At 49.9% G+C, this 24,791-nt stretch overlaps 3 protein-coding genes across 6 annotated transcripts; 2 read left to right on the top strand and 1 right to left on the bottom strand.

Annotated features, from left to right (window-relative positions):
- LOC112973874 (cathepsin G-like) lies at positions 1–2,057 on the top strand. The gene is made up of 5 exons (XM_026082266.1): positions 1–115; positions 212–356; positions 542–677; positions 958–1,209; positions 1,552–2,057. The coding sequence occupies exons 1-5, from the start codon at positions 52–54 to the stop codon at positions 1,681–1,683; spliced, it is 729 nt and encodes a 242-aa protein (XP_025938051.1). The 5' UTR covers positions 1–51; the 3' UTR covers positions 1,684–2,057.
- Positions 2,058–2,166: 109 nt separating this feature from the next.
- LOC112973873 (trypsin-2-like) lies at positions 2,167–7,816 on the top strand. 2 transcript variants are annotated; one of them, XM_026082264.1, is made up of 5 exons: positions 2,167–4,502; positions 4,610–4,757; positions 5,888–6,029; positions 6,187–6,420; positions 7,128–7,816. In XM_026082264.1, exons 1-5 carry the CDS (start codon positions 4,316–4,318, stop codon positions 7,263–7,265), a joined length of 849 nt encoding a protein of 282 aa, XP_025938049.1. In that variant the 5' UTR covers positions 2,167–4,315; the 3' UTR covers positions 7,266–7,816. The 2 variants fall into 2 exon arrangements, with proteins under 2 accessions (XP_025938049.1, XP_025938048.1); XM_026082263.1 differs by having other exon boundaries at positions 4,595–4,757.
- An 84-nt stretch (positions 7,817–7,900) lies between these two features.
- Positions 7,901–16,180, bottom strand: GNA15 (G protein subunit alpha 15). Of its 3 annotated transcripts, none has more exons than XM_026082261.1 (8): positions 16,121–16,180; positions 14,970–15,540; positions 12,841–13,025; positions 12,214–12,368; positions 10,691–10,819; positions 9,782–9,911; positions 9,389–9,542; positions 7,901–9,224 (listed from the first exon to the last, which is right to left on the bottom strand). In XM_026082261.1, exons 2-8 carry the CDS (start codon positions 15,115–15,117, stop codon positions 8,983–8,985), a joined length of 1,143 nt encoding a protein of 380 aa, XP_025938046.1. In that variant the 5' UTR covers positions 15,118–15,540; positions 16,121–16,180; the 3' UTR covers positions 7,901–8,982. The 3 variants fall into 3 exon arrangements, with proteins under 3 accessions (XP_025938046.1, XP_025938047.1, XP_025938045.1); XM_026082262.1 differs by lacking the exon at positions 16,121–16,180 and adding an exon at positions 13,400–14,801 and having other exon boundaries at positions 14,970–15,059; XM_026082260.1 differs by lacking the exon at positions 16,121–16,180 and having other exon boundaries at positions 14,970–15,868.
- Positions 16,181–24,791: the final 8,611 nt, after the last annotated feature.

Here is a 24,791-nt window from a genome sequence, read left to right as displayed (position 1 = left end):
GAGACTCAGCCTTCCACACAGCTTGGAAGGAGCGTTCAGCCGGGGGAAGAGATGCGCCAGCCTCAGCTGCTGCTGGCCCTGCTGCTCCTGCTCTCCTGCCCTTGGGCCAATACCAGTAAGCCGGGGTGCTGCGGGCTGGCGAGACGAGGCTGCTGGCCTGGGCTATGCCCTCGGCAGCTGCCGGCTCATCCTGCGGTGGGGTGTCTTGCAGGTGCTCTGCGGGGTCAGATCGTGGGGGGCCATGAGGCTCAGCCCCACTCCCACCCTTACATGGCGTACCTGAAGTTTGGTAGGTTTGCCTGTGGGGGCTTCTTGGTGGCCCCTTCCTGGGTGATGACAGCCGCACACTGCCTGGGGTAAGTAATTCACACAGGGGTTTTATCCCCTTGCTCTCCCCTGCCACTGAGGTCCATCAGCATTTTGGAGCAGGTTCCTCTTTCTCCTCCACCGAGCAGCTCTCTCCACCTGCCCACGACTGGAGAGGGAAGCAGGTGAGACCCAAACCCTTTTGTCCCTCTCTCCCCTCTGCTGCCACGGCCAGGAACATCACGGTCATCCTGGGTGCTCACAACATCAACGAACCAGAGACAACCCAGCAGATCCGGGGAGTTCTCAGATACCACCCGCACCCTGAATACGACACCAAAACGGTGTCCAACGACATCATGCTCCTCAAGGCAAGGCAGTCTTGCGGCAGGCAGAGAGCCTGGGTGGAGTGGGACCGCAGGGCTGACAGCGGCTGGGCAGGGCACCTTCATGCTTTTAGCTCCTTCTGCAGACCATCAGCTCCTTCTGCGGACTGGGAGGGAGCTGGGAGGGAGCCACAGGTGCTGGGTGCCATGCCCACGGCAGCTCACCAGAGCTTGCAGCCCTGCTAGACCTCGCCTGCCTCTGCGCGTGAAGCGTCTGCCTGCCGTTCTGCTCACGGCCTTCTCCAAACACCTTGCTCTCTCCCAGCTGACAGCGAAGGCCACTCTCAACAAGTATGTCAAGACCATTGCGCTGCCCAAGACCAGCAGTGACCTCCAAACGGGCACCAGGTGCAGCGTGGCAGGATGGGGCCGGATTGAGGAGGACCAGCAGACCGACAAGCTCTTTGAGACCAAAATCTCCATCTTCAGCCGCAGGAAATGCATCCTCTTGTACCCACAGCTCAACAACGGCATGGTCTGTGCTGGCAGCTTTCACGAGCGCAACGACTCCAGCCAGGTACAAGCTGAAGCAGGGCCAGGGGGCTGGGCTTGGCCCCAGGGCGGGCGGGATCCCTGGTAGCTGGTTCCCAAGAGGGGTGACAGGCCCTCGATTCCCAGCCCCCACGTGGACTAGCTCCCTGGGTGCCCCAAGAGCATGGTCCGCTTGTGGTGCCGGGGCAGAGCCCCGTCCTGCCTTCCCACACAGCTCCTCCACGAGGGCAGGCGTGTGGGGCAGGAGCAGAGCTGCAGAGCCGGAGCAGAGACGGCCCTGCTGGCAGGGCCTGGGAAGCGAAGGACCAGGGCGAACCTGTTCCCACCTGGAAGAGGTCTCTAAAACCCCTCTCACATCTCTCCGCAGGGAGATTCTGGTGGGCCTCTGGTGTGCAATAACGTGGCCGAAGGCATCGTTTCCTTTGGGTACAAAAAGCCTCCTGGGGTCTACACCCGCATTGGCAACTACCTGCCCTGGATCAGAAAAACCATGAAGTAGTGGCAGCAGCAGGACTTGCTCCAGCATCAGTGCGGCCTTGGAGCCCTGCACTGGTTTCCCTCCTGCCTCTGCTGAAGGCTTGACTCCCTCCCCTCTCCCTGGGAGCCAGCGTGACTGAGTGGGTGGGCACAAGGATCCCTTTCTTTACCCAGGACGGGGACTCGCCATTCTGGGGCTGCTGCATGTCCAGGTCCCTGCCCGTTTCATGAAGATAGTCCTGAGCCAGGCTAAATCACCTTGGTGGAGGCAGGGGTTGTCCCAGATGGCCCTAGAAAGAGGCTGAGCTACCAGGACCCCGTTTCCTTTGCAGATGCCCCTTGTCCCTGCTTGAACCTTGCCACACATGTAACACCCACAGTAAACTTGGAGCTGCATTTTGCAGAGCGTCCATCTCCTCCTTTCTCGTACCTCATCCCTGGGGAGCAGGGAGGGAGGGTTTAGCTAGTGAAGGCATGGGGTCAGCCTGCTGGCAGCAGCAGCAGCTCCTCAGCCACTGGGTAGCTGGCAGACTTGGAGAGGGACAGCTACAGCTGCCCTTCCTCTGCTTGTTTCTCTCCCTCTTGGGAAGACAAGCCCAGACCTGGTGGCACAGCATGAGAAGAGACTGTTCTAGCAGCAGCACACAACAAAAAGAGCTTGCAACCCTCCCGTTGCAGGCAGCGGAAAGCTGGTGCTCCCCGCAGAGGATGCTCTAGCCCCTCTCCCGAAATGCCCCCGGGCTGCAACCCCAACACCTTGCACCAGCCTCTCCTTCACAGCTGCACTGGCTGTAAAGCGACTGGCCTAACCGCAGACCAGCGCCGCTCTGAGCCCTGCTCTCCACTTTCACCCCTGCTAGTTTCTGATGGTGTCTCTCATATCCAGAGCAGAGAGGGCCAGGTGCTTTCCCAGAGAAGGACACAAGGGCAGGGACAGTGCCTCCATAGTGAATTAAGCTGTAGAACTTGCTGGTACAGGATGCTGGAAGTTTGTGCAAGTTCAAGGGGAGATGGGACTGGTTTGTGGAGGGGAAAGCCAGTGGAGAATTTCAGAAATACAGAAACCACGTCCAATTCAAGGGAACAGGATGATCGCCCTGTTCTCATGATCTTCCCTGGGCTTCCAGTAGTTGCCTCTGTCAGAGAGAGGAGATGGCCTAGATAGGCCTGTGGTCTGACCCAGGACATCGGCTCTCATGTTCTCCCTGTCATTTCCTGGGATGAAGGGAAACTACGTCACTTTCGCCTTCAGCGCCCATGACACCCTGGGGAAACTGAAAGGAGTCCATGGTTTGGGCTTCTGCTAACAGCTGCTATCGGCTAGGAAATCTGCAAATGAAAAGACTGCAACTGCTTATCTGCCTAGTACAAATCTTTGTCACGTCAGGGTTTTCCTTGAAGCTCCAGCTGCTGCAGTCTTCACACGAGAATGCCAGCTTTTAGCTTAAAAATGGGTTTTTCCATGTGGCACTGGGGACAGGAGGACAGGCAAATTTACTGGCAGCCGGATAGGGTGAGACATGTCAGCCCCACTTCGTCACCAGCTGAAGGAAGGAACCGCTGGTGGGGCGAGGGCCCAGACGGGCCCACGCTCCACGCTGACTGGAGCTGGGGCACGGGAAGGGCTGGTGCTGGTGGGGAGGCATGGGGACACCCAGCCTTCTCCTGCCATGGGCCAGCAGAGCGGGATGTGCAGCTGCTTGCAAGCCCAGGGGAGACTGAGCCTTGCCAGGCGCTGCAGAAAGGCACTTGGCACTTGTTTGGCTTTTAAAAATCACTGCCTGCCAGGGTGGAGGTGGCCCTGGTTGTCACGGGCTTGGCAATGACCCCTTCCCAAGAGTAGCATGGCCAGCTTCAGGGAGACACAGCCCCTGTCTACCTCTGGGCAGCGAAGGGGCAGAATCCCAAACCCGCATCGCTCATCTCCATCCACCCACAACAAACCACAGGGAAAGCGAGTCCTACCCCAGGGCCAGGGAAGTGTCCTGTCCCCTCTCACACCTGCTGGTAAAAGGGACCGTGAACTCCCCTGTATAACAGGCAACAATTACAGCTGGAAAGAAGCACTTAAAAATGATGTCTTTTGCTGTACAAAACCAAGTTCCAAGTTGCTGCGTGGTGCAGAACACAAACCCTCAGGTGACCACAGTGCAGTCATGCTGCTGTGGTCCAGCAGAGAGCCATGCGCATGAAGCTGCCCTAGAACTTCTTGCCCTCACAAAGCCATGATCAATGTCGTGTTACAATTACATTTGCGTCCATTGTGCAAGGACTGCTCTACGATCCAGGACCATACCTACAGAGAAAGAGCAGGAGGGTCCTCAGCTGCCATTGCACAGTCTTTGGAACTTGTACATTGAGTAAAAAAAACCATGGTTTTGCAAGGCTCATGATAAACATCAAGAGCATTCACAAGTGCGCAACAACAAATACAAGCTGCAAGAGAAGGACACTGGAGGGCAAAGCACGGGGGTGAATATACTCCCTACAGCTTCCAGCTAAAAGGCTATGGGTTAAACTGGCTCCAGGTTTAGAAGGATGTCAGATACCACAGGTCAGACCCAAGATGAAGGTGGGTTGATGCCCAAGGCTAAGGCTGACTGAATTCCCCTCTCAGATTGCTGAGGTATGCAGTTTGCAGATAGATTAATCAGATGAGCCCAGCCTCTGTGGTTTCCTGGAGTCTAGTTTCAGGCTATAAAACCTTCTTGGGAGCAACAAGAGACCCCAGTTGCAGCCCAGCCTCCAAGGGATCCACTGAAGCCAAGAACGCTACGATGAAGCATCTGCAGAAACTCCTGCTCTCCCTGCTGCTGGTGACGTACCCTCCGGCCATTGCCAGTAAGTAGGACCAGTCATAAGGCGGGGCAAGGGCTGGGGAAGGAAGAGTCCCGGCCAGGGCGTCCTGCGCCCCCTGCTCCACTCATCCTCAGTCCGGTGTGTTGCAGATTATTTCTGGAATAGGATTGAGGGAGGAGCTGAAGCCAAGGCCCACTCCAGACCCTACATGGCCTATCTGCAGGGAAAGAACAACCACTTCTGCGGAGGCTTCCTAGTGGCCCCAAATTGGGTGATGACAGCAGCTCAGTGTTTCAAGTAAGTTTGTGCTACTTTTGTACAGCACCTGGCACAATGAGATCGTTGCATTGCCATGATCCAGATAACATCGCTCAGACAGAGGTCTAACAGTTTGAGTCACTTCCTTCTCAGACTGCAACCAAGCCCTTTCTCTAGCACTGCTGGGACAGGGCAAGGCTGCGGGGGCTGGCACCAAACGGCAGGGGTCTGTCCACAGCTCTCCCTCGAGCCACCTGTCCCCATGCCATTCTCCAGGTCACGCTCAGGGAAAGTTCAGCTGCTTACCAGGTTTTCTTCATGACCCATCTGACTCCTCCTGGTCATCCACAGTCAGAAGTCTTACCAGCTGCTGTTACGGACCTGCTGGCATAGCAGAGGCTACTGGCACCAGGCTTTGCCCTTTCTGCCACCAAAGGCCTGCAAGATTGTTGTCAGAACTAATAATCTTCTGTTTTGAGGGAACTGCTTGTCCAGCTCTCTTCCATCCCTTTGGTTGGGAAAACTGAGGCATGGACGGGTGAGGTGGCTTTACTAGATATGAGTGAACTCTGGGTACAGTTCCTAGACATCTTGGGGCTGACAGCTGCCTCCATGCCCATAGCCCAGGCTCAGAGCCAGCTCCCCTGTCTGGGGGACGGAAAGGAGAGTCAGCAGAAGACCCATGAGCAGAACCAGGGGCTCGTGCCCAAAGTCCCGCCTGCCCGATTGAGAGGGACTCCCACCCACACCCAGAACCCTTCCAGCTTTGCCAAGGCAGTTTCTTCTGCGGACGATGCACAAGCTAGAAAAGATACCAGTACACTGGTCCAGAGCAGGGTCCTGATTTAGAAATCCCTGCCTGATGCCATGGATTTCCCCAGGCCTATGAAGTCTGCATGCGTTAATAAATGTCCTTACACAGCAGCAGCACTGGACCAAATCAGCTCAGCTGGCTCCTAACTGCAGGCTCAAGTGCTAGAGGCAGAGTAACCTGGTATTTCACTCTGCCTCTTGGCTGGGTAGATTCCCTGGCAGAGCTCCTTGCTCCCACCACTCTTGCTTAAAGCCCAGTCTGTATCTCCAGGCTATGCCCCAGAGAGATGTGCCTCATTGTCACCAGGGCAGACAGGAAAAAACGGATGACAGACATTGGGTTTGATTTTTACCAGCCACAAACCTCTGACTGTCATCCTTGGAGCCCACAACATCCAGAAGAAAGAGGAAAGCTGGCAAACATTTGAAGTCCAAAAGTATTACCGTCACCCAGACTTCACAGTTCCTCAGAAGGGAAACGACATCCTCTTGCTGAAGGTAACTGCTCGCCTGGAGCACCTGCACAGTCCCATCTGCCCAGACTCACTGGCATGCAGGGCTGAGCTGTAACACTGGAGCGGGAGGGGACAGTCTTCATCACAGAACATTCAAAGACCTAACACTCTTTTTCTGTATTTTCTGTCCCCTTGCCCAGCTGAAAGGCAATGCCACCAGCAATAACTATGTTAAGACCATTTCCTTCCAAAAACAAAAAGCCCTTGGAGGGACTGTATGCAGCATAGCCGGCTGGGGCCATGGGATGCCTGCTGCCATGCTCCATGAAGCCAGCGTCACCATCCTCAAACCAAGGGACTGTCTAAACTTATACCCCGGACTTGCTAACAACTTGATCTGTGCCCGCAGCGGATACCCTGGAGCTCTTGAAAAGGTCAGTGTCTGACACAAGGAGTAGATGACTGTGGGGGAGGTTGCAGGCAGGTCCTGGGCATGAATCTGATTTGGGCTAAGAAGTTTTGCTGAAAACATGCTGTCCAAAACCGCTTGTTACTGTTCCCTCACTGCCCCCCCCCCCCCAATCAGCCCATGCTTCCTTGCCAGCATCTCTGTCTTGCTGTCCTGGCCTAGGAGATGAAGTGGTGCCCTGGGCCTCCATCTCCAAGGATCAGCCCCTTGCAGGGCCAGCAGTGCTCCTGCAGACAGCAGACATCACGCTCGTGCCAAGCTCTGTGCCCATGGAAGAGACAAGGGCATCCTGCTGTCTTCCCACAGCAGAGCAGGAGTCTGCGACAGCACAAGGGGAAACAGTTTGGCTGCCGAGGGGTTTGCCCTAAACCTCACAGCAGGTCCGGATGCATTTCATAGTGCTGTGCAGCCAGCAGAAGGGTAGAAATGAGCTTTAAGCTTCAGCACTCCCCCAGCTGTAGCTGTGCTGGGTCCCATACTGGGCCCCAGACAGGATTACCTATGGTCTCTTTTGGACCCAGAGCTACCCCCATCCACGGCAAGTCCAAGCTCCTCCTGCAGAAGCTCTGTCCTGGCATGCGCAGCCTCGCTGTTCTCAGTGCATGCACCCCCTCCTGGGGATGCCCCATAATCAACACTGATCTCTTCCCCTGCTGTCCATCTGTTTTGCAGGGTGATATCGGGAGCCCACTCATCTGCAATAACAAAGCCTACGGTATCTTCTCCTATGGGTATGGCAATTGGCCTGGTTTCTACACATACATTGCTGCCTACCTCCCATGGATCGACAGTGTCATGAAGTCCGCATGAATCTACTCTCTCCATGGCTGTCATCCTGGAAAACTCACGTTTCTGGGCCCCACTCTCACCTGCTTCCCCCCCCACACTTTCTCCCAGGGAAATGTCTTTCACTGATCCTCATGGAAACAGCAAGGACTTCTCTCTGGCAAAGCCAAGGTGTGGCAGCAGTGGGCTCGGTGCAGGGTTTCCACCTTGTGTTTGCTCCCTACATCAGCTGCAGGGTGCCCATTGCCCCAGTGCACACTCCCACACGTTGCTGCTCTGGTGGCCACCCCCCCCCCTTGTCAAGCTGCTTGTGGCACAGCTCTGGAAAGGAAGCTGCCCTTGGGGGAAGGTGGCACAGTTAGATGGGATTAGATGAGCCCCAGATGCCTGGGTCTCCTTTGCTCAAGCCCTGAGGTTAGAGGGCTGCCTCCAGCTCCAAGGAGGACACTTCCAGCTTCTGTTTCACTACTGCTGCTGTCCCCTACCTCTGAGACTTGCTTCCTCTTTTCTCCCCTCTTGCTGTAGCTCCAGTGTTGCAAAAATACATGAAAACAATAAACTGCATCTGTGTTTAAGAGTCTTTTTCCTTCCATGAATCTGATTTCTCTCAGTCTCTGGCCCCAGCCCTGAACAACTCAGAAGAAAGTCACTACTCAAACTGCTGAAGCCCAAGTCGGAAGATTCAACCCAAATCAGTGCCTTCCATTTTCTGTCCCACCTAAAACAGGCAAGAAATCTGGTTTGCAGGGCAGGGACAGCTTCCTTGTTCCCCTCCCCAGTGTGAAGGGCTCAGGCAAAACTGAGAAAGATCATAATTGGCTATCTCCTAGCAGGAGACCATCTTCCTCCCACATGCTGCAGCACGAGTAGGCAGGAGAGAACTGCACTGTGGAGGGGACACTGAAGCACTTGTGACATGTTTCTGCATCCCCATCCACATTGCACAGAGGCAAAATTAGCCTTTCTTGTCATTACACAGCAAAGCCGAGACACAGCTGTGCCCCCACCCCCTTCGGTCCCCAAGTGCTCCATGAGACATGCTTTGTCACTGGGCTATGCCAAGCTTTGTGCTGCCTCCAGCTAATTCAGAGATCGTCAGATACAGAGAAGCAGTAGCTCGCATTGGTGGCACACAGATGTGGCTGCTTCAGTCACACATGTTCCTGGAGCAGAGCTGGAGAGACTGAGATGTTGAATGTGCTCTGCAAGATGCAGCTGCTTCTCCTGCAGTGCCGAGCAGGACCCGCTCTCCTTTCTCCCAAGGAGGACTGGCTCCCCTCTCCTCCCAGGAGCGGCCTCAGAGGCCTGGGAGAGGGACTTCAACAGCTTCATGCTACCTCCATCCAGGTCTCAAGTACCAAATTCCCATGGCTCAGCAAGAAGGGGAGGAAGAAATCACTGTCTGAGGAAGGAGCATGAGCTATTTTGGCACCAAACCCCCTTTATTGCCAAGGTCTGGATTGCTTGCCTACCTGGCAGAAAAGCAGGAAGGATTAGTCTACCTGCAGAGAAGGAATGCTAGCAGAGGCAGCTCCAGGAGGGACTCCCTGGAAGGCACCATCTGGAAAACACTCTGCTGATAGCCACAGGGACAGTTTCCCCTCACACACCACCCACAGAAGGCCCCGACAGCTCCCATCCACACACAGCAAAAGGGGTGCTCAGAGCATTACACTGGACACCAGCCACAGCTGGCCATCCTGACAGCCAGCTTGAAGTTTGACAGCTCAGGCTACGTCTGTCACAGAAGATTGACTTCTTCCCAGTAGGCAACCAGTATCACATCTCTGACATCTCCAAAGACTTTGCGCATGTTGTGCGTGTCAGTAGCGCAGGTGTAGTGGCGGTAAAGACATCTGGATGTGGGGATGGTTTGAAGGAGTCCTGACCTGGTGCTGCTGACAAGAGCTGAGCATTGCATGTAGGTATCCACATACATGTCCAGGATAAACTGCTTGGCTGCTTCTGCATCCTGCTTGGGCCCTGAGGTACAAGAAGCAACCCCCATCCCATGGGACTGAAGTGAGGGGAGCTGGCGTGCAGCTCCCCGTGCCCAAGGCTAAGGGCAGCCAGCTGCGGGCCTGTGGGCTTGCAGAGCCTGTGGGTCCCAGTCTGCAAGCCTCACAGCACCCAGAGGGCGGCATTACCATGGAAGGAGGGAAAGTACTCGTCCAGGTCTGAGGCGGTGATCTTGTCCTCCAGGAGGTCCGTTTTGTTCAGAAAGAGGATCACTGATGTGTGCTGGAACCAGGGCAGCTCCAGGATAGTTCTGAACAGAGCCAGGCTCTCCTTCATCCGATTCTGTGGCAGCAGGGACACAACCAGAGACCGCTGTCCCCCTCGGGCAGATGCTCGTCCCACCAGACTCCCAGAGCGCTCTGATAAACTACAAGACCTGCAGCAGAGCGGTGGCAGCAGGCATAGGCCCCCCCGCACTCCTCACCAACACCTTCCTGGAGCACCACCCCGCGCGTGCAGCAGAGATCAGAGGTACAAGCTCCCACGCCAGCTCCTCCCAGCTCACCCTGCCAGCTCCTCACCTCCTTGCTGTTCTCTTCCAGGCACTGGTCATATTCGCTGAGGGAAGCCAGATAGATGAGAGCAATCACGTTCTCAAAACAGTGGATCCATTTCTTCCGCTCCGACTTCTGCCCACCCACATCCACAATCCTGCCAGAACAACAGGTCAGTTGGAGGCTGGGGACAGGCATCTGTCGCCCTCAGGCAGGCAGCACCTAGAACCGCGGCCTTTGACGGGGGTCATTGCCTCGGAGCCCCCGGGACCACCTTGCTACACCTCAACAGGTTACTGGGCATCAGGTGAGCTGTGACACATCCCACATGCACTCTCAGCCTGCTAAGAGCAAGCAAGCAGAAACCTCGTTAAGGAGTGGAAGTGAACCTTTTTTACATAAACCTCCTGCAGGCTGAGCACTGGTGGGTGGCCAGTTACTGTGGCTCTGCTGAGAGGGACCTGCTGAGCCATGTAACCCCAGCTGGGGATCTGGGCTCCCACTCCCAGCCTGCAGCAATCATAGATCTGCCCTTTCCCTGAAAAGTATCTTGAAGACAGACTAAAAACATAGGACAGATCCCCAGCAGCAAGCAGCAACCTCCTGGGTAGAGGGCAGTGGCCAGACAGAGCACAGAGCCAGCTGGAATTAACTGCTTGAAATTCAAGCTGCAAACAACTTCGCAAAGAAGAGAAGGCACAGAGATGCACAACGGCTGGGCTCTGCTTCCCTGTAACTGCAGCCCCTGCCTAGCCCAAGCAAAAGCAGAGGTTCCTATGGCAGCTCTGCCTTATTTCCCACTGGAGAGAGGAGAGAGAGCCCAAGGGCAGGAGGTGCAATAAAGAGGGAGGGGGAGTGCAGGAGGGTTGCTTGGGAGAAGGGGAATCCCATGCACTTGCCATGCTCATAGGGCCGACTGCTTTACAGTAGCTTCACCTTAAGGTCACATTCTGCACCGAGAAGCAGTATTCATTGATGCCAGTTGTAGGCATTCGGCTCCGCAGCACATCCTGAGCGGTGGGAATGTAAGAGTCCTCAGCTATCCGCTCCAGATTAGATAGAAAACTGCAGGGAGCCATGGAACAAAGGAGGAGTCAGTCCCTTTGACCCCGGAGCTGTGCCACATGTCTGCAGTGTCTTTGGCTGATTCTCAGGCCACGTTCCCCTCACCGTTCACAGCGCACGTGCCAGCTCACCTCCAGATTCCCCTCTGGGGTATGGCAACTAGGCCCCTCTAAGGGGAAAGCCTGGTCTGGCAGAGAGGCGAGTGCATTCCCAGCATAGACAGCATGGAGGCAGGTAGCACCAAACTGACTTTCTCCGCCTGTGGGTAGTGTTGGAGAGCTGTCCAACAGGTTTCATGCCTTAAATTGTCCCCTTCATCTGCATCTTTACACCACCTCCAAAGGCAGACACACGCTCATGCCCCTTGATGTCACAGTTTATATACTGCATCCAACAGGGCTACAACACCATCATCTCAGTATTTCTTAAGAATTTCAAAGGGGGGGCGGGGGAAATCACCAAAGCCAAAATCCAGTGTGTTTTCTGACCATGGGTACCACAGGAGTGCAGAAAGATCTAGACCTATTGCTGTGCCGTGTGGATGCAACCAGGCTGCTCAAAAAGGCAATATCCCCCAAAACCTTGATCACAAGCCAGACTACACCCACTGGCTCAAGAGCCAGGGCTCTGGTCCTGGTTCAAGCCACAAACAGTGTGGACAGCCAGAACACTGGTCCTCACTGTAACCAAGATGACAATTAACACAGCATTTGTACAGCACCTAGCACAGCAAGGTCTTGGTCTTTGACTAGGCTGTAAGGCACTACTGCAATACAAAAATTTATCTCAGATCTCTGCCAGTCCATAAAAGGATAAAGTGCATTGGTAGCAATAAAGGAAACAGAACTGGGAGTCCTGCTCCTGTCCTCTTGCTTTAACCATAACTTTTTCCTTTTCTTCTCAGAAGCATCAGTAGCTTGCGATAACACCCAACCGCTGCATTACTGAAACACAAACCCCACAGAAAAGACGCTGATTTTGGTGTTTCAGAAAAGAAATCACACCCAAAGATTCAAGAGATTTCTGTGTCTGGTTATACTGGAAACAAGAGTGAAAGACGTAGGTGTTCGATCATTGGCAACCCACAAAAATCACAGATGTTTCACCGCTGCATATTACAGTAGTGGCCAAAGGCCCCGTGACAAAGATTCTCCTGTGCTAGGTGCTGTATGTGTATGTAGTAGAATCAATTCTCACTCTAAAGATGCTGAGGACAAACAGGGCAAAACGCAGGAGTGGAATTGAGTTGCTCAAGGTTGCACAAAGATGAAGCTGGGAGAAGAACATCCCAGAGCAGCCAGGCGCAGCAGAACCATTCCTGACGCTGGCCAGCCAGCTGCACTCCTCACATGTAGTCAGGCACATGTGCTTCCCGACCCCGCTCCATAACTCACTAATAAGCTGAGTCCAGTAAGTGATATTCCCGCCGTCTCTCGTAACACGTCCTGATGCCAGCATCGCTCCATAGGCTCTCGATGGCGTTTGCATAGGGCTTGCTGAGAGTCACCACTCTGCAAGCATCGGTGCCCAGGACTAATGAGGCATTTTGCTAAGAGCGGGGGAAACGGGAAGGATTAGAGTGAGAGCAAAGAGAGCAGCCACCTTCCTGGAAACATCATGGAGAACACGGAGCCCTGTTCTAGCCCTGACACCAAATGCACTCTCCAGCGACACTTCGGTTACAGTAAGGGGGAACTAGGAGCAGGAAGTGGGACTCGGGGACATCATCTAGCATATTAGCTTTGCATTCGTCAGCTCCATAGCGTCAGTATAGTAGCTATAACAGTGAATTCTCCATTATGTAGAGTATTTATCTTTCTCTTCCTGTAGCACAGGGGAGGGCAGCTACTCCTTTTCAACAGACAGGGAAAGGGAGACTGAGATCTCAGTGAGCAGCCCAAGGGATCATCATCAGCACAACTCCCTTTGCAGCTCTAAGAGCACATGCTTCTCCACTCCATCTGGGCTATGACCGAGGAGCCTTTGCTCCTGCACTGTGGAAAATTCCTTCTCCCACCTACCACATTCTCTGGATTGGCATAAGGGATCCTCAGCATCTCCATGGCAAGGATCATGGCTTGCATGGAGGTGAAAATGTTCTGAAACACCAGCTTGGCAAAGTGTTTGCGATCCTCTTCCGAATAGCCTGCCCCATGGATTATTCGCATCTGCTTGATGAAGGTGCTCTTCCCACTCTCCCCAGTGCCTGTCAACAACACAGAAGATAAGAAAGAAAACCTGTGAGTGAGGTACTCCCTCAAAACTGCCAGGCAAGAGCTAATGCATGTGAAACCCAGCCTCTGTGCAGGAGTGACCTGGCACTCCAGTTGCTCAGTCCCAGACTGAACCTGAACAGATGGTCCATCCTAGTCCTGTCATCCCCTTTCCACTCTGCCCAGCCAAAGTGGAGCAGGAGGAGTTGGTCAATGACACGAGTACAACCATTGGAGAAAGACTGCGATATTCCCCAGCACTGGCTTTTAACTCTCCTATGGGCATTTCTTTGCGTGGTTGCAGGATTCATGCCTCTACTTTTAATCTGCTGCCTTGGCCTGGCAGTTTCATGCTCTGACAAGGTACCTGCACCGTTGAAGAGCTGGAGAACCTCCAAGAGAGCAGGAGGGACAACAGTACTTCTGATTTGGGGGCTGAAGCCAGTGGTCTTTTCCAGAGCCTACTAGAGCTCCCAAAAGCTTTGCTGAGAGCTGGTGAGAACAGGCAGCACCTTGAGAGACAGGCTGTGGGGTAACATACAGAGCAATGGATGCCAAAGCCTAAGGCTGAAGATTTTGGCCTGGTTATCCGGTCTTCAGAGTAAGGAAGTCACTCCAGTGAGTGAGTGCCATTTCCCCTGTCAGTATGCATGAAGACTTTCTCTTAGGCCACAGCTGAGTGCGCTCTGGGCTGGCAAACCAGCATCCCTGCAGAAAGAATTGAACCCATCCCCTTTTCTTGGATCCCTGTCACCACATCCATACTGCCCTGCACTGCGTGGTGAACAGATCCGAGTTAAAACTAACCTGGCAAAAACAAACAAACAAGGTTCAATTTAACATGGCTAAAATTAACCCAGATCAGTTCCCCAGTCTGGGCCACAGAGCCTCACAAACACTTGGGCTGGCAAGAGGAGGAATAAACTGCCTGGGCATGGGATGATTTCTTTTGGCTGAAGGGCTAACTAGAAGTGCGCAGGAAACTGTAGCCTTGCATATCCACTTCTCTACACGCTTGTGATTTTCTGGCCACAAACTGGAATTTTGTATAGACTCAGAAAAACAAAAAATGCCCAAAACCAAAAAAACCTTCCAGAGTCTTGTTTAAAAATGGGGAACCCCAGCTCCCAGAGCTGTGCTCTTGAATCAGTGATTAATAATTATGCAATGAGAAAGCATTAAAAGTTGCCCGTCTAGTTCCCTGCAGACATGCATCCAAGTCACGCATCTTCTATGACAAAGTACACAAACTGATACTACTGTTACTCCAGGTTGGCAAGAATTGGTTGACAGAGCAAGACCAGAAGAGATGCTTCTCTGTTTCAGCCAATTGCAACCACAACAAAAGCTACAGCTGGTAACTGGGGGTTGGATCCAGCCTGTGACGGCCCTTGGGAACACTACTAAGTGGGAGGCCAGCTGTGCTAAAGATCTTTCTGGGCATGTGGTATGCAGACTGGGGTTGTACGTGGCAGTATTTATGAAGCCAGCCCAGTCTTGAGATCTAAAAGCAAGTGTCAAGCACAGTTGCTCCGGGGACAGCTGCTCTGAGTATAAGTGTGCAAGGCAGGCAATATAAGAGAAGGAGAACAGTCCTGTGTGGCACAGAAGGATATCAGCAGCGAAGGTGGAGAGGTCTCCTGTGGGACAAGGAGAGATGGACAAGTAGTTCTTTCCTGTGGGACACAGAGGAACGACAGGGTGGGATTGCAACGTGTCACATCTAGAGAGTTGGCAGCTTCAGGAAGACACATTCAGAGGGGAAGCTCCTGGTGACAAAAGACCAAGAAAAGCAAAGACAAGACCCTTCAAGTTGGGACTTTGGGGGGCTCCCTCCCCCATCACATGTCCTACCCCACGACCCCTCTTTTTCCTCCCTCATCCCTCCTCTGCTGAGCCCAACAGACAAACTGCACCTTTCCCCCAGTGTGACTCACCGAGAAGCAGCAATTTCAGCTCTTGCTGGTCTCGTCTCTTCTCCTCCCTCAGTATTTTGTTGATTCTTCTGTCGATCAGTATGGCAGCTTTCTCCTCCTCCGAGAGGAAACACAGGCACAGGCGGCAGCAGCAGAAGCACTGAGCCATGGTGGCAGCGGTAGACGCCAGAGGGAAAGGCACTTGCAGCAGCAGAGCTCTTCGGAGTCGGGCAGGGTTACGGCAGGCTCCTTCCCTTGCTGCTCCACCCCTCCAGTCCTCTGCCCTTCGTGTCTGCTGCTGGCGGGACTCAGGCAGATGCTAGTCAGAAGCCCGCTCAGAGGAATCCAGATGAGCCCTTTGTCACATGCACACAAGTGTGCACGAGGACACAGCGAGTCATTCAGGTCTTTTTAGTGAAGCTGACAGCAGAGAGAACCACCACATAATCCCCCAAGGCCTGGCATTCAGGGAACATTTTCTTCCAACATTGTGGTTTAAGAGGAAAAAAAAAATTAAAGACACGCCTCTCCTAGAAAAAAGCTTGAAAATATTGCATCTGATGGAAATTAATCTGGAGATCTAGCAAGTGACCTAAAAAGAGAAGGAGAACAACATCTTTATCAGTTGCTTAGGATTTCATTAGGAAAAATAAAATAATCTGCTATGTTTTCAAGTTGGCTTAAACAGCAGTTCCTCCAGAAACACATTCCCATATGTCCCTAGACAGAATCCTGCCCCTTGGGACACCTTTGTCAATCAAGTCCAAGTTACAAAGCTAGCTAAGACTGCCAAGCTGCACTCCTTGCATCCTGCACAAGCTCTCATCCATGAGCCATGCAGGGGAAAACCTCCATCCCGAGAAACGCACGTTCTCCCTTGGCCTAGGCAAAGGGTCCACAGACAACAGAGCTTCACAACGAACCCCACACCCCCAGCTTGCAGAGAATGACTAGAAAAAAACAAAACGGCTTCTCACTTCCTCATCTGACACCTCTCATACCACAACCTCTGCCCTGAAGAGGGGAGGGAAATGGAATCTCAGACATCTACAAATTCAAGCTCTTCAAAACAGAGCCACCCACTCCAGGAGGCTCTTCTGCATTGTCACAAGCCAGCGCTTTCGCTTCCCCCACACACTTCAAGTTCTGCTCCTATGAAGGAGGCTACTCACCCGTGAAAACTGGGCAGCTCAGAGACCATGCTGCACATCGCACAGCATCAGCGCTTAATCTTTTCAACCTTGCCAGAGTGAGCAGGGGTGAAGCTCCTCAGCTGTCGCTTGCTCAGGAAGTCCAAGGCAGACCAAGCAACAGATCCAGCCCTGCAGTCATCCCCTCCCTCATTACAGGTGTTCAGGGTTAACCTCCTACTCACTGGCATACCCAGATCTATGTTAGTCTGACTGAATTAGAGCTCCTGTTAACTTGCCAGGGCATCCGCACGTTCAGTTGATCTGAAAGAGCGCTGGCATAGCACCCCCGGGACCACCAGCAGCACGTACAATGCTTGCATTCCAGACTTAATCAACACTGCTCAGCCAGCTTCTGCATTTGTGTGATGGAAGTGAAACAGAGACAGGTTGGAGATTCACCAGTACAAGAGGATCCAGAGAACCTTGTTCTCTCCCAAACTTTGAAAAGAAGAAACAAATCCCCCCCACACTTTTTAAGGGAAAGCTTCAGATAGCACAGACTCTCCATAATAGTAAGAGCTGACAGTACAACTCTTCAATTCTCTACAAGATTGTAGGAAAAGCAGCCATAGGAAAGCCTTTTCCAAAGGACCCTTCCCCAGACACTCCACACACATGCACAATGCAGCCACACTGAAGCAACAGCCAAGAAGGAATCTGCCTGTACAACCCAAGTCAGCCATCCATCACAACAGAGGAACCGCTGCTGGTACAGGAGGGTGAGGGCAGGAATGTGCTGGACAGTGAAATGCTGAGTATATTACATTTTACACAGACAAAGTGTGTTCCAAGACCTACAGCTTTGAGGTTTGCCTTAGAATAAGTCTGAAAACACTAACTCCATTCACCTGCTTTTTCCCCCCCGGATTTCCAAACATACTGGTTTTGACTGGGACCCAAAGTGAGGCATAGCCAAAATTTCATGGCGTATCCAAAACTAATGCAGGCCAGGGAGGGGAAGGAGGAGCTTTATAATAATCTTCTGCCTATACTCATTTCCTGTGCTGTAAACAGGACTGGTTCCTCTCCTCCCTTTGCTGCAAGGAACGCATAAATTTCGAGACCTCAGAGCTGTGAGGCACTGGCACCCTGGTGAGCGCCCTTCTGTCATGACAGTGCCAGACCAAGACACTCAGGGGAAAATTTGAGCCTGCATCTGCAGAACAAACTTCACTTACTCTCCTTGATGCCCTGTTTACTTTGGCCTTAATTGTTGCTGTACACTCCAGGGCTTACAGCTAGGGGAGGAGAGACCCAGCTACCGAGACAAAGAATGAAACTTGAGTCTCCACAGATGAGATAAACATAACAGGAATCTGCCCAGTGGAGGTCTGGAGCGCGATTCCCACCCAAGCAATGAGAATGGGCTAGTGACAGAAAAAGCAGTCACAGCTGAAGAAATTAAAGCAACCTTTAGAGAAAGAGGGGATAAAACCTCTCTATTCTTAAAGAGACCTACCTAGTCTTGTAGCACACAGAGGTTTCGAATTTGAGTTGCATTCTTCTAACTGCATAGAAAGGAGGGAAGGAAAAAAAAAAATCGAAAAACATGTTTAAAGCACAAGAACGCAACATAACTCTTAAGATTAGAACAGACAACTGAAATCCCAGAAGTCAAAGACTAGTGGACAAGGCTAACAAAGATACCAATAAGCACATTTGTCTGCTTGAGTCCCAACTTCCAGATTAAACATTGGTTAATGTAGTTACACTGTGACTCTAATAGGTGCCAAAAAAAGTTTTTGATCAATTTTAAATTTTAATTTTACCTACCAGCTCCTGTTCTTAAGCCTTTCTAAGCTTCTCTGCATGCTTTAGTTTCCAGCTTACAACAGAAGCTTCCAGACTATAGAAATAAAGTCTTCAAAGTTTTTGAGAAGCAGAAGTCAGCTTCAAGTTTTGTGTTAAAGCATTCCTAAGGGGATTCATTTTTCAAGAAATACTTTGAGGGAGTGTTCACCTTTCCCTTTGCATAAGGGCGACTTGTTAGAGCCCATTTAATATCTGCAGCAGCACAAGTTACAAAACACTGGACCAAAGAATTTAAGATACCAAGTACTTTCCAAACTAAGTAATTAAAAATTTCTTATAGCCTCCCCAGGGCATTCACGTGACAGAGATAAGGTATAATTGAACAAAGTTATCAGTGATTTTTGGTGTGAGTAACATTGTTATTGTACAAGAACACATTTATATTATGGGTTTTATATGCACACACTGCCCTCTCTGGGTTAGCAACAGCACATGTTCCCCAGGGGTATCTCTCTAAGCAACTCCTGAATTGATCCAAGAACTTGCCTCTAAAATTCCTTTCCAACAAAGCATAAGGTTGCAGTTTGGTAGTAAACTAGTGGCTAAGCTGGGCCGGGCACCTGTTTCCTCTAGGTTTCTTTACAACCTAGAATCTGCTCTGAATCAAATGCTGCAAAGCAGAAGTTGAGCTGAGTCTTCTTTTCTAACCAGACTGCCAAAAGTTTTCCAGAAGAACAGTGTGTTCCCATTAATGTGCTCATCCTACAACTCCTCTACTTTTCAAAGAGTCTCATTGAAGCTGGCAGCTCTGTTTGCAATAGTAGAGATCAAAGGTCTGAACCACTGGGAGCGAGTATGTGAACTAGCATAGCAAGAGGGACCGACCTTTTAGATGCTTCATACCAAGACTTTTTTCATGTTCAAGAGCTACAGACACACACCTTAGGTGAAGGGAGGTGCAATTCCGGGAACAGTGCATGGGCAAGAGTGGCCAGTGACAAAAGATAACAGCACCTGGCTGGGCATGCAGAGCTGCCCTAGGCAATACCAGCATCAGCAGTCCCACAGAGCCACATCCTCTTTTGCCTGGGGAGCTAGATTACCCAGAAGCTTTCACACAGCCCAGGTGCCAGTCTTGTCATATAGTCTCCAGTACGGGAGTCACAAAAAATATTTAAAATACACAAGTTTGCCACCCAAGTTGAAACAGATGCCACGAGAATTGTTTTGGGGGCTTGAATTCTGGATTGGACTGCATCACAGAAGACAAACAGCTCCAGTACAGCTTACTGAACTGGCATGTTTGAGAGGAATTCACAGGCAAAAGCTCATTTCTAGAAATTGCTAATGGCGCTAATCTTCCCTGGGAAGCAACTGAGATATCACGCACAGGAGACCACATGTACACTTTCTTTTCAGCTAGTTTTACAAACCAGAGAAAAAGAAAGATTTTGTCCAAAGTGGTTTTTAGAAACCTTCATTTCCATCCTGAGCTTTTCCCATTGCTTCTTACTGCTTTGTTCGCTCAGACACATACACTATAAAGACATTAAATAAATAAATAAATAAATATTTTCTCAAGTTATTATGATACTTATTCAAATGTCTTCACCCCAGAATAAACAGGCTTCTGGAATGGAGGGACTCATGGCCTTTACAAACTATCCTTGAGCTATCTGAAGCTCACCACAGTGACTGCCAGCTGGCAGAAAAGTGAGCAATGAAAGCAGAAGTAGGACCTAGCAGCATTCTGAAGACAGTGTGCTGAACAGGTGGAGGAAAAAAAAAAAATTTAGAGGCTGGCAACCTGGCGTCAGGCTAGACATGGGAGAGAAAGCTGAAGTGAAAGAAGAGAGGCATCATATTTCTGCTTTATAAAGCTCATATGACATCTTATTCTTCTCATATTGGACAGATGCTTCACTAGCTTCCCAAGAGAGCAGATGTAATGCTCAAAGAAAAGAGCTTTCTCTACTGTGGCAATGATGATTGTCCAAGGACAAGGCAAACCATGCATTCTCTCACCTTAAGCATCTTCTTTCTCTGCATGTTTTTTTTTAATATAAAAAAAGGATGGGAATTGGTTAGATATACAAACCCAAGGAGCTGTTCTGGTGTTGGTGGTGACATCTTACAGCCAGGATGGAAGTGACTTACTAACTAAACTGAAGACAAGTCCAGACAGTCTGCACGCCTACCATAAGGCTGGAAAGGGCTAAAACACAGGGCCCTCTTGCAGTCAGTTGGGAAGGTTGGCTACTAGTTTTCGAGACTTTCAGACTCTTTAAGGAGCAAGACATTAATCTGCCACCACGTTTTAATTTACATGGAGCATATTATAGTTTCTTTGCAAAGAATGGCACAGCACGTGACCCACATGGAGCAGGGATAAAAAGCATTTCATTCAGCTACTATTTCATGCTTTCCAGTGCATGAGAACACAGAGATACTGGAGAAAAGCATCATACATTCATCCTTAATTAGAAAACATCTATGACACAAATACCTGCCAGTATCAGGGCTGACCAGACAGGAGTGATCTTCCCAGTTCAAGGTGAAGCACAGCATCTGTTTGTCCAGCATCTGCAAGCTCCACCTGTGCATTAAACTACACAGAAGGGAGCAGAACATACTTGGTTGCATCTTCCTGAAAAACAGGCAATCTTGCACAAGGAAAGTCGCACATCTCCACCCATTCCCAACTGATTTAATCTGAAATCTTTCTGGGTGAGGAGCACTAAACTCCAGGAACTCCATGCCAGCAATTCCCTTCATGAAAGCTTTCACAATCATCTCTGGACTCCTAAAGGGAGATATCTAAGTATTGCTTTATGCTTTTGCCCATGTTTTCAGCAAACCAGGCTGGAAGCAGGACTGGAACTGAGGTCTCAACAAGGTTTCTTCTATGGACAACATATACTTTACAAGAACTGTTCTGGGAATGGGCCAACAGTACAACAAAAGGCAGCAATGAAAACTGACAACTTCACATAACAATTCCACTCCAAAATCCCCTGCAAGGTTTAAGTCAAGGTGTCACCATTCCATCCCTCCATCTTAAACCCTGGTCAGTCACTCTTCAAACCTGAGTTAAGAAATATTGTTTGCACAATACATTACATATAGTTAATGTATATTATGCATTATATTTACTGAGACACATTTTGTTTCTATGCCCCAGAGCCCTGATTTCCTGAGCAGGGACAACATTACTAGCTAGGCAGGCAGAATGTCCTTCACACAGATGCAGGTCTCATGAGGTACAGAAGTTGTTCGGACAACCAGAAAGAAAGGGAGAGGAGGAACAAGAGCAAAGAAATGCATGCATTGCCACCACGGTTTTTAGGAACAAAATTTATTCCAATTTCAAACAGAGAATTTATTTCAGGAGAAAGATATGAAAATCGATTTCCATCAGATACTTCTGTAATAAGGGTTGGTGCCCAGCAGTCAGAGTTGGATCATTCCAAGAAACAATCACATTCCTGGACTGGAATGAGACAGTTTGGAGCCTGAATAGACCCTGACACTGGGCATCTTATTCAGAAACTCCTTTCCCCTACCCTCTTCCCTCCCCCCACCCCAACACACACAACAATACATGCATTGCAAATGACAAGGTTTAAAAACAGCATTTTATATAGTATCTTTTTAAATAGGTTAATGTTTAAATTGTCTTAAATCAGAATCCTATAATATACAAGTATAACCAAATAATTTCCACCACATTGGCACTTGTAAAGAGTCTCTGGCACTACTAAAGAAGGGGCATTGGCACAAACCATACTCTTAAAAACTGGGTGCTGCATAACACACTTTATCTCTGCTGGACTCTAACAACCCGGGCTCTGTACAGTACAATACAATGGTCAGTACACTCTGGAAGTACTTTTTTTTTTTTTTTAACCAATAAAACACATGAAGAAAACCATAGTTGAAAGCAAGGCCAACATTGCTAGGAAGCAACAACAAGAGACCAAAGAATCCAACTCCAGGAGAAGGGGAGACAGGCAGAAGGGGCTGGAGCTATCTGACACGCTGAAGTGGGAAGGGGCTGTTGCTCACCAGGTAGCCAATCCACACAGAATGGTACAAAGAAATGGGATGGTCCTCTCCTCACTGATTTCAAGTTTCAAACTGGTTCAGAGTATGTTGGTTTCTTCAGCAGAACAAAAATAAAAAAATGCACAAGGAGCAGAGGTTAGCCAAGAGACCATTTCCTCAGACTCAGATTCCAGATTCTTTACAAGAACCCTAGCCCATCATCTTTCTAAAGGTCAATCTCTTGTTGCAACCTGTGGAAAATTCTGATTGGCCTCACTTGCAGAAAAGATGATACAGGCAAATTTGGTTTAAGGTTTGGCCCTTCTGCTAGGGCAGACATTTGCCAGAGGGCCAGCCAACAGACAACAGAGAAGTGAACCAGTTCTGCAGAAATGCTTTACTGGCCAGGCTGGAGGCAAACAAGCTATTGCTTGCTAGGGAAAGCACAAGCTAACACTGGTATCTTCTCACATATATTACAGTCCACAGACACCTCCAGATCATGTTTACAAGTCTGGCCCATTCCTCCCCTAAATCAGAATGAGGTTTCATGAACTCATGGGTCAGCCATCACATAATGTGCTCCCCTTCCCTTCGCAGTAATCATCATGCCAAGTCAGTTATCAGGCCAACAGCTACATCAAGCAGTTGGTCAGCAAGGTACAGCACATACCTAAATCCTTGTGCCCGCAGCCTCCCACAGTTCCCCACAACAACACAGATCTACTCTGCAAAAGACAGGGGAGCCAAGATCCCTCCTCCTGTGCCAGTGCAGCAGCTCTTAACAAAGAAGGGGAAGATACAAAAACAAAAGTTTCTGATTCAAGTGGGAAGTACCACCATCATTCACCTTGGAAAAAAAAAACCCAGCTTCTGGGAAGTTAATTCCAAGAGCCTGTATTTCTCAGTGCCAGGTTCATTGCTGGCAACAGTTGTTGTGTGAACCATTTACAATAGGATCAGGAAAGCAGAAGAAACTGGTGCTGCCATCTGCTTCAGATGAACAGCATTTAGGATACACTAAGATGATTATAAATTCCTTTTTATAGGACACTTTCTACAAAATGGATCATTTTGGCATAAAGACAAAAAAGCAGTAAAATTGATGCAAAGCTGTCTGACATGAGGGAAACCCTCTCATTCCTCCCAGATATTAAATGCAGTCCAGAGCATGGCTATACTAAAGAGATGCTGTGTTCCCCTCAGCATCATCACTCAGCCAGACTCTGGCTCTTCAACTGTTGGTCCCATGGCTACTGTTCCAACTTTAGCTCTCCAATCACACCTAGCAGAGCTTGCTTTCTCCTGTAGTGCTCTGAGACATACAGAGGCTTCCCTCAGCTATTCTGGAAAACAAGAGGGACCTATAAACAGAATTACTCAAAATAATCCGACTCCAGATTTTAGTGTTCTAGATCAAAGCATCTTAAGCATCTCTGACAGTTAAGATTTACATGTTGTGCAAAACACTGGTGTAGTGCTCTGTCTACAAAAGAGACAAAATATCAACAGCCCCCTTCAACAGTGCAGCTCATTTAGTCTTTATCTACTGGCAGCCTAATAGCCTTTAAGGGGGCAATCTGGTTGATCCAGAGAACTTGGACCCAATGCTACTTCTTGGAATTGAAACAGAAGCATTAGTGATGGCTAAACCACACATGCCCAGAGGTGGGTCAGATCTCCCCGTTTCCTACTCACTCCTTGCCTTGCCCTGCAGTCTTCCAGGCAGGCAACAGATCTTTGGCACATTTGTTCACTTGCCTTGGCTCCTGGAAAAAACCTCTAACGTGCAAAGGCTTCACATCCTTCTGCTCAGTGGAGTTTCATTTGGCATCTAGAATCCAGAACTACTTCCACTAACTTCCTTCTATCTGCACCAGCAAACCCTGCTGTCACTGCCTCTACTCCCCTGCTAAACAAAAGTGCATCCACACTAGGGTTTTCTGGATTCCATAGCAGCCACATGCTCCAGCCATGACTACTGTAACTTGATTATCACATGCACCCTGGAGCAAGTATGTGTGCAAGTTCTCCAAAGAGAATCCATACTCCTCTAAAGAGAAACACAGCAGCATACGCCTCTGGGGAATGCATAAACAGGAGAGAGAAAATTGCCGCTCCCTCCAAGAGCTCTCCACAATCTTTTCAAGTAAGAATGCTACCTATGTCCCAAAGTCCGTGACCCACCAGCTCTGCTCCTTTCTAGAAGATTGCAAAAACTGGACAGGACCAAAGCATTCTTACAAATTTATACAACATACTGGCACAAGATGTGATAAACAAGGCTTGCTTGCTACTAGCAGCAAAAGAACCAAAGGGTGGCACAAGACTAAGATTTTTCAATCCAGCCAAAGTCTGAAGTTTAAATGCCACAATTATGCAGTGTGCTTTTGATATTTGCTGCATAGAGAAGTCGCTCACTTGATGTCATACACTCTACTCAACAAAAGGGAGTTTTCTTTCTGCGAATTGAGCCTAGTGTGTGCGCACACACGCTTGTGGCGTGTGGGGGACATGTGCATGCGCACGTGCATGTGTGTGCACACGCACGTGTGCGTGGAGAAAAAAAATAAAAAATAAAAAGAACAAAAAAACCCCAACAACCCCACAGTCAGGCACTTCCCCAGGCTCAGCAGCTATTGCTCCAAGAGCTTCCATCATTTGTAGTCCATGAACAAAATACAGCAACATGTAGCAAACTATGTATAGAACATCAATAATTTAAAAAAAAAAAATCACAGTCTCCATACCTTTTATAATTGATAAGAAAAAAAGTAACTCAGAACTAAAACTTATAAAGAATGGAAAAGTGATGGCTTTTTTTGTTTTGCCTTTTTTCTTTTTTTTTTTTCTT

Source organism: Apteryx rowi, unplaced genomic scaffold (assembly GCF_003343035.1).
Source record: "Apteryx rowi isolate R43461 unplaced genomic scaffold, aptRow1 scaffold_570, whole genome shotgun sequence".
NCBI classification, from domain to species: Eukaryota; Metazoa; Chordata; class Aves; order Apterygiformes; family Apterygidae; genus Apteryx; species Apteryx rowi.
Note: the sequence above shows the minus strand (reverse complement) of the source record. Positions and strands in the feature narration are given on the sequence as shown.